An 8,766-nucleotide genomic window follows, 5' to 3' on the forward strand; every position below is an offset into this window, starting at 1 on the left:
TTCATACAATGCTGTTTTATAATGAATTAAAATAATTTTTTCTATTATAACTCTGAAAAGTTAGAAAACATTTTTATTGCTTAGAATGTTTATTTTGTATGGTTTGTTGCAGTGGCTTTTGTTGTGGAGATAAACAACTGAGCTTGAGTTACTCATGGATTAATTTACTAGGCCAATAGCTATATTTAAAAAGAAAGACTCACTTGCTCTGCTTTTTCTTTCCAAAGCAAAACTACGTCTTTTATAATAAAATGCCACATGTGACAAATGCCCAAAGACTTCACATTGATATTTAAACATAGATTATTATAAAAGTGAAAAAATGATGATCATATAAATTTATTTTTAATATTTAGTCTTCACTTCAGAATCAGACAAAATTAATTGCACTGTATCTTTTGATTTTTCAAATATTTTGCAAGACTTTTCATACAATTGTATTTGCAGGTCACAGACAAGAAATACTGGCAGTTTCCTGGTCACCGCGTTCTGAATACACCTTGGCAACTGCAAGGTAAAACTGCAAATTGTTTTGTTTTGAAGTTAGTAATGATAAGCATTTTGAAAAGACTATATTTATGTAAGATGCATATTTAGTTATTAATTAGGCCCTTAAAAATAAAATAATTGAGTTACAGATTTTAATTCCTATAACCAAAAGATATCTTCTTTTGTATCATGATTGTAATCCTGACTATCTATGTGGAAACTGCTCACCTTTTAAAACAGAAAACGAGAGAATCTGTGTAGTAGCAATGCAAATCTAGTACTGCCATTAAAACAGTAAAACAACTGTGTTGTGTCATTTTTCCATACAAAGAATAAGCACTCTGTTAATATAAAAATAGTAGCATTTTTAAAGGGACACTTGATTTGACACAGGGAGGGCATCATGAGACTAAATGGAAGGAGGAAAAGGTAGACATGAGTGTGGTTAAATTTGTGGCTTTACAGGTAACCTCAAGAAAAGCAAACCTAATGGCCTCCGTTGTTTTTTTAGTGGAGTAGAACTTCATGTCATCTGTTGAAAATACTGGAATGGAAATGCAGCTTTGAGGGAAGGTAGTAAAGATTTAGAGTAACCATTTTAACGAATTGGCTTAGGAATTGGTATGGGGCACATAGGTATGCTGGGCAATGTTGTGTGCTGAGTTAAAGGTGTAAACCACAACTATACTCAGCCACAGAAATCAAAACAGTAAATGACACAGACTTAACATTTTCTGAAAATTGTTAGTCATGGATATAAGGAAGGAAATAAAATCATAGGCTTATAGGCTTAGAGAAGGGTTCAAGGACCTAATGAGATAGAAGTATGGTGTGTCAGAGTAAGAAAATTAAAAACTGAAGGGATAGGAAGTATTCAAAGATTTTGATACAGACATTTTAATAAAACTTTTTGCAGAAGAATTATTACAAAAGCTATTCAGATTAGTTTTATAAAGATATGTGCCTGGATTTTTGTAAAGCTGCCAGCTCTCCCTTTTTGTCACAGTTTAGTCCCCAAAGAAGCTTATTTTAATAGTTTGCAGAATGTGACATTGAAATTTACAATCTCTGAAGTTCTATAGAACAAGGTCTAGAATGTAGCTGTAGAAAGGCTTGCTAAAGAGGTGTGAAGGTGAGGAACTGGGTTCTGGTTGTGGGTCCTTGCTAAGGTAAATTGACAAGATTTCTGCCTAACTGGGTTTTCCTCTAATCAGAGGGAAGCTAAGAAGGCTTTCAGTTCTTATAGTACCCTAGCAATTTGGGTCAGTACCAGAATGGACCTAGTAATCAGTGTTAAGAGTCAGATATGTCTAAATCTAACCTGTTTTAGAAAAGACTTAAATCCTCAGACACATCCCATTGCAGACGTTTCCCCAGCTGGAAAAAAAGAAAACCAACTTGAGAATGGGAAATGCTAGCTTTTTGCTAACTATTCTAATTGGCTAGGTTTGATGGTGAGCTGTGAAATGAATCAAGGTAATAGGAGGAGATAAACCCTAAATATATATTTTAAAAGATTTATAAATGAGAAAAGAATTTATAAAATGCAATGCAATGTTCTTTCTGATTAAAATGGCCTGGATAAACCCAATGTTAGAATATTGTTGAGGTTTCTGTGAGGATATGATAGCACCTGTAGAGCTGATTTATATTTTCTTTATGAGTAGTTTAGAAACTGCAATTAATATGTGATCATGGTTCTGCCTTTTTTCTTTGCCCTTCCTTGAAATAAAATGGAAAGAAGTGTCTAATTTCTAGGAGACATGTATGTAGTTCTTGTCTCTGGCAATGACTGATTTGAGTACAGGAAACCAAATAACAATATATTGTCCTTATTATTCAACTTTGTTCTCAATTTTTTGTCGTATAAAACAGAAAAAAAAACCACCACCAAATTCATGCCAAATGGATTCTTAAGCAAACTGAAATTAGTTAACTGCTTGATTATCTAGACAACATTTGAATAACAAATAATAGTAAGGATGTAGTAACAAACTGGCTTAAGGAACAAGCTCTAAGCCTATATAGTCCTTGAGGAGAAAAATGCTCAAGACATTAAAATCAACATGAAAAACAGCAGAATTCTGTCATTCTGTTCTAAGAAAATTACTTTTTTTTCTTCTATTTTTCACTTCTTTGTGCTACTATTGACTATTTGCTAAAAAGGCAAAAGTACAACAACCCAAATGTACAAATATACTGAGGCCTCTTTGTGTCATAACATCGGAAAGGCAGGTGAGGCGTGCAGTCACTGTCCTAGTTATATATGTCAATGTAACATTTATTTCTTCTCAGTGCTGACAGTAGAGTAAAATTATGGGATGTGAGGAGAGCATCAGGATGTTTGATTACTCTTGATCAGCATAATGGGAAAATGTCACAAGCTGTTGAATCAGGTAATAAAGAATGCATTAATATATAAATATAATGATAGTATTTTTATATTGAAAATTTTGAATGAAACCAAATAATAAAAATATGACAGATTACAAATTTTGTGATTTGAAAAAAAGGTATTCACAATAAATCAATTACTAAATTTAAATAAACTAAATTATGGTTGTCTTTCTTCAGGATACAAATAAGTATGGCATTTCATCTGTTCCTGAATTTTCTAGTGCAGAAACTTCTCTGGAACTTGTTACCTTTTTTTCCCTCCAGTGATGCTAACTAATACAAATTCAGTGCCATTTAGGAAGCTACAATAAAGGAATAGTAACATTTTATGGCCATTGTGTCACAATAAAATTTGTAACTTGTGTTACATGTGAGTCAGCTGCAATCCAGGTGACAAAGTACCTCAACTGCATTTTTACAATAGAATTTCTATGTAGTTTAAAATTCTGATTCAGAATTAATTCTGGATCAGAAATATATTAGGATGAGCTATATGAAATCTGTGTTTCTTTTAATATTCTTTTTACTTAAATCAATTAGGCTATGAGAATTTTACTTTTTCAAATTTGTTTATTTTGAAAGTAATACAAATTTTGAGACTAGAATAGTTGTCCTTCCCCTGTTAAAGTTTTTTTAATAGGAAATACTAATATTAATGATTTTTAATAGTCCATGGAATGATTTTTAGATTGAAAATTGTACATGAAATGTTTGAAAGGTGTTTAATTTAAAATTTCACTGTTAAACTATGCATTTAATTGAATTTGATAACGCAGCTTACTCTCTGAAGAGAAATATATTTGGCAGGATTTTTTCCCTTTGGTTTTGCAGTTTTCCTCTATTTTTATGGTTTTAATATATATATATATATATATAGTTTATGTTCAAATAATCCAAAGGGATGATTAATTTTAAATATAATCAACTTGTCCTTTAATATGTTTTAATAACTAGATCACCAAGCATTAAATGTATGCTGATTACAAGAACAGATAAACTGAATTGCATTTTTCATTGCAGCAAATACTGCTCACAATGGGAAAGTTAATGGCTTATGTTTTACAAGTGATGGGCTTCATCTCCTCACCGTTGGTACAGATAATCGAATGAGGCTCTGGAATAGCTCCAGTGGAGAAAACACACTAGTAAGAGATTCTAAATACCGCCAACCTTTTGGATATAAGTTAAAGAAATGGATCTATGTCATACGTTTGATGTTTTCCTGTAGATTTAACTCTCTTTCTTCCCTCTGAATCACAGCTTTTTATAACATTTTCCCATTGTGTAAACTAGTAATTTTCAATTCAGGACAACCCACCCCACCCCACGCTCACCGCATTCTTCCCACTTAGCACAGAATCTTTGCTCTCCTGAACCACTGTGCTTAATGGGGGCATGCCGTGTCTCTCAGGTATATTGGAGAAGAATGAAAGATGGAGCACTGAAATTAAAGATACAAAGTTAAAAGGTCAAATTTCATACTATATATGACTTATAAACAAAATCCAAAGTTAGTATTGTAGACTAGAACATATAGTACTTTAATACTGGAATCAATGTGTTTTAAAGGTGCTAGATTCTTATGTGGTAATTGATTTCTAGTACTTTTTAAAAATTTATGTTATGGTCCTTAACCAGATATACCTATGGTTTAGTAACTTTCAGAATAAACTACCAAAAGTTTATAATTTGATGATAATAATAATAGCTAATATTTACTGAGCGCTTATGAGCCAGGTACCATGCTTATAAAAACTAACATTTAATATATGTGCTAGTGCATATATGGTCTTATTTAATCATCACGTCAGCACTGTGAAGGTAGTTATTGTTATAATACCCATTTTACACGTGAGGACAGTGATACATAAACTAGTTAGGTAACTTACCTGAGTTTACACAGCTAGAAAGCCAAGAGTTTGACCTGAGATTCCACTCTTACCATGATGCCGATTATCCCCAGACCTCTTAAAGCATTTACTTAATAACTTAAGGTAGATATTTAATATTCATCGTATTGTTTCCTTTAATCATCCTTTCTAGCTAATTCTCTTTCAGATACTTTCATTATTAAATGCTAATTTTACTATAAGGTCAAAATTGTTTATACGAGATTGCTTTAGGCAGCGGTTCTCAACCTGTGGGTTGCGACCCCTTTGGGGATCGAACGACCCTTTCACAGGGGTCACCTAAGACCATCGGAAAACAAAAAGATATTTACATTATGATTCATAACAGTAGCAACATTACAGTTATAGAGTAGCAACAAAAATAATTCTATGGTTGGGGGTCACCACCACATGAGGAACTGGATTAAGGGGTCGCGGCATTAGGAAGGTTGAGAACCGCTGGTCTAGAGGAATCCTCCATATTCTTTATAAAGTGCTTCTCCATCATATTTCAGGCTAGAAAATCAGGCATTGCGAATTTTAATTTACACTCGTACATTCGTTATATTATACCATGCCCCTAATTAGGTCACACCTTCCTTTTCTCATTTATTTATCTGTTTAATAAACATGTACTGAGCACTTCCTATGTGCCAGGCAGCACTGTACAGCAGTAGAGAAAACATAGAAAAGTCCTTTCCTCATAGAGCTTACATTCCGTGTAGAGGAAGGAAGACACTTCACGGACCCTGAAGTGGGAGCGTGCCTCGAGGACCCGAGGAACATCTAAGACACTCTTGTGTTGGAATAGAGTAAGCAAGGAGGAGAGTAATAGAGGAGGAACAGAAGGAAGAGGAAACCAGAGCATGTAGGCTCCTAGGCCTTTACAAGGGCTTAGGCTTTCTCTCTGGCTGAGCTGGAAAGCCACTCAAGGCTCCTGCGTGGGGAAGTTGACAGTCACTTTGGAAAAGTAGACTGACATATGTCAAAGGGGAATGAGATAAATATAAATGGTATTGCGTGTATAGATAAATTGTTAGTGTGATTTTATCCTATTTTTTTCCTTGAAGGTGATACTCATACCCTATAGATTTTCACTAGTAAGTCCCAATCTTGAATACTGTGTTTAGGATGGATAATAATACCATTTTTAAATGGACTTGATCGAAGTAAAAGTCATTCATACAAGGATGACTAGCGTAGCCCAGAAACTCACCTACAAAGGACACTTAAAGGAATTTTGGACTCCGATCCCAGTAAAAGTAACTCTCAGGGGACACACACTGTCTTCAAATATTTAAAGGCCTATTAGAGTAAGAAACAAATTCTAGTTCTGCCATTTAGTAATTTGGGGACATTAGGCAATTGATGTATAGTGACATCATGAAGGACTACAGTCAAAATTTCAGTGTCTCCATCATCTAAATCAGGATTATTATTTACCCAAACTAACTGTAAGGGTAAAATGGAAGTATGTAAATAGTATTGTACCTGCTATATAATAGGCATACCATAAATGATATTGTATGGTGTTGCCTTAGTAGCACCCTTGTTAGTTTAAAAAAGATGTATAAGTACACGCTTCCAATATAATCATTTCTAAATTATATACAAATACTATTGTGAGTCTGTATAGTTTATAAAAGCTTAATTTCCTATTTTTTAGACAAAAATGAAATAGACATTTTTATACTTTCCTCTCACACCGTAATAGATCACCTTGCAGACTTCCTGAGGCATGGGAACTGCACTTTGGAGACCGTTGCCTAGAGTACAGACCAAGTATCTGCAGGGAGAATTCACAGAGAGGTAGCTTTTGATGCAACAACAAAAAAAAGAATTTCAAAAGTAGCCATTCTATGTGTACGCTCTACTTGTTTGCATTATCATTCACCATCACAATGTCTAGAAACTGGGAGTCTGTCCTTGATTCTTCCCTGTCCCTTGTCCCAGCTATTAGATCAATTACAATTCTTGTTAATTCTTGATTTTTTTCATCTCTCTTCCCTTCCAACCTCACTCTGGGCCCTTATGAGTTCTCTAATTAAATTAAATCCTTCTAATCTTCCCCCAACTCATCTCCCAGTGGAAGTTTTTCAGTGTTGCCTCAGTACACTCAGGTTATTAAAACCGAATGCCTTTGCCTCTAGTGCACAAGGTCTTTTTATAAGCTGTACCTTCTAACTCATCTGCTTTATGTCTTGCCACTATCCCATTTTTCCCCTGTCCTTAGCCATACTGAACTACTTAGAGTTCTTTAAATATACCATGCTCTCTCGCCCTTCCATTTGCTTTAGGACACCGTTCTTCTCCTTCCTGTCCTAGCTCCTTCTCAGCTTTCAAGATTTATCTTAGGCACAACCTCTCTTTAACTCCTCTAGGCTAGCTTAGATGCTTCCAGAGTACCCAGTGCTTACTTGTATTATAGTGTGCTGTGATCATCTCTTCATGGAGTGAAACAAAATTAATTTACTACAATGTGCACAATTCTTTTTGATTAGAGTAGTCTAGATTCAGTTTCTAATTTTGTCACTTACTAGCCAAGAGATCTTGATTAAAACACTTAACCCTTCTGTTTTCTTTTTGTATACTAATGCTACGTATCTCATAGTATTTTTTAAGTATTTTGTGAAATAATGCATGTAAAATATTTAGCACATTTTCTCATACTTATAGCAAATGTTGATATTTTAGTAAACATTATCCGTCATTATTATTAATTATCATACTGATCATTGACAATAAAATGAGCTGCCTTTTTTGGACTCTCTCTGCATCACTGAAGGTGTTCACTTAGTGACTCGATGCATATATTTTCTGGGACAATAAAAAGGATTCATAAGATAAGGAATTGGATTTGTCATCATCATATCCCAAGTCTATGAAACCTTTCTCCCATCAAAATCTTTTCAAAGCCTGTAGAAAGCCTGCACCTTTAAGACATCATAGCCTAAAGTATCCTGTTCCTCTGTAGTAATTTCATAGTAATATAGATCATGCCATTTATCACACACTGCTTTTTATGGTAAGCTTTAGAATCATAAAATGGGGACCTTAGATAATCACCTAGCAGTGTATGAACATAGTAAGCACTTAGTAAATGATAGATCACTCCTTTCCTTAATCTGTTATTAGACCTTCATTCCATCAGCATTGAAAAGATATTGATAGTTTTGAGCCCACAGGTGATTTGGTCGCATCAGTGATTTACAAAGATTAACAGGAGAATAGATTGCAAAATGGATGGGAGGAGGATTGCCTACGGGCAAAAATAAAGGTTAGTGGGCTGGTTCAATATTCATACCTAATTCAGCACTTTCCAGTTCACATTTTGTAGAACATAGGTTTTGTAGCTAGGTGCTCTGATAAATGTAAGACTACCATAGTCTAGCAGTTCATAATTTTTCAAGGAGGAGGAAGAGAATTGCTAGTTGAGAAGATTTGTGGGGTTTTTTTCTCCATCCCCCTCGCCCATGTCATTCTACAAATTGTTGCATATTATAAGGTCAAAAGACGCAAATGGGGATGAATATTATACTTTAAATATATATAGGAATTAATAATATAGAGACTTACTGAATACCTTTATGTCTTAGGTCCTCCCATATGCAATATTTCATTTGATTTTTCACAGTAAATCTGGTAAATGATGTTATTTCCATTTAACAGATTAGAAGAATGAAACTCAGAGGTTAAATAATTCATTACCCACAGAGGCAAAAGAAAACTGAGGGGGGAGCAGAGTGGGTTTCACAAACCCAAGTCTACTGACTGTATGTTTGATCTTTTACCGTTTCACGCTACCACCGGTGCAGTGGGATGGCTGAATGTTTGTGATCATTTCTGTCACGTGTTAATTTGAAGGGTGGGTAAGCCAAGTAGTATGCACAGATTATCAGCAGATATTCATTTTGGCCTCAAATATTTATACACACACACACACACACACACACACACACACACACACACACACACACACACACACTCCCAC

At 34.4% G+C, this 8,766-nt stretch overlaps 1 protein-coding gene across 1 annotated transcript in view; it reads left to right on the top strand.

Annotated features, from left to right (window-relative positions):
• Positions 1–8,766, top strand: part of ERCC8 (ERCC excision repair 8, CSA ubiquitin ligase complex subunit) — a 45,696-nt gene that overhangs the window by 20,088 nt on the left and 16,842 nt on the right. Inside the window, exons 7-9 of the mRNA XM_019661541.1 lie at positions 448–514; positions 2,785–2,885; positions 3,907–4,031. Of these exons, the coding sequence (XP_019517086.1) occupies positions 448–514; positions 2,785–2,885; positions 3,907–4,031 (293 nt within the window). The remainder of the gene's footprint in view (positions 1–447; positions 515–2,784; positions 2,886–3,906; positions 4,032–8,766) is intronic.

The sequence above is a fragment of the Hipposideros armiger genome, unplaced genomic scaffold, assembly GCF_001890085.2.
Source record: "Hipposideros armiger isolate ML-2016 unplaced genomic scaffold, ASM189008v1 scaffold_352, whole genome shotgun sequence".
Classification (NCBI taxonomy): Eukaryota; Metazoa; Chordata; class Mammalia; order Chiroptera; family Hipposideridae; genus Hipposideros; species Hipposideros armiger.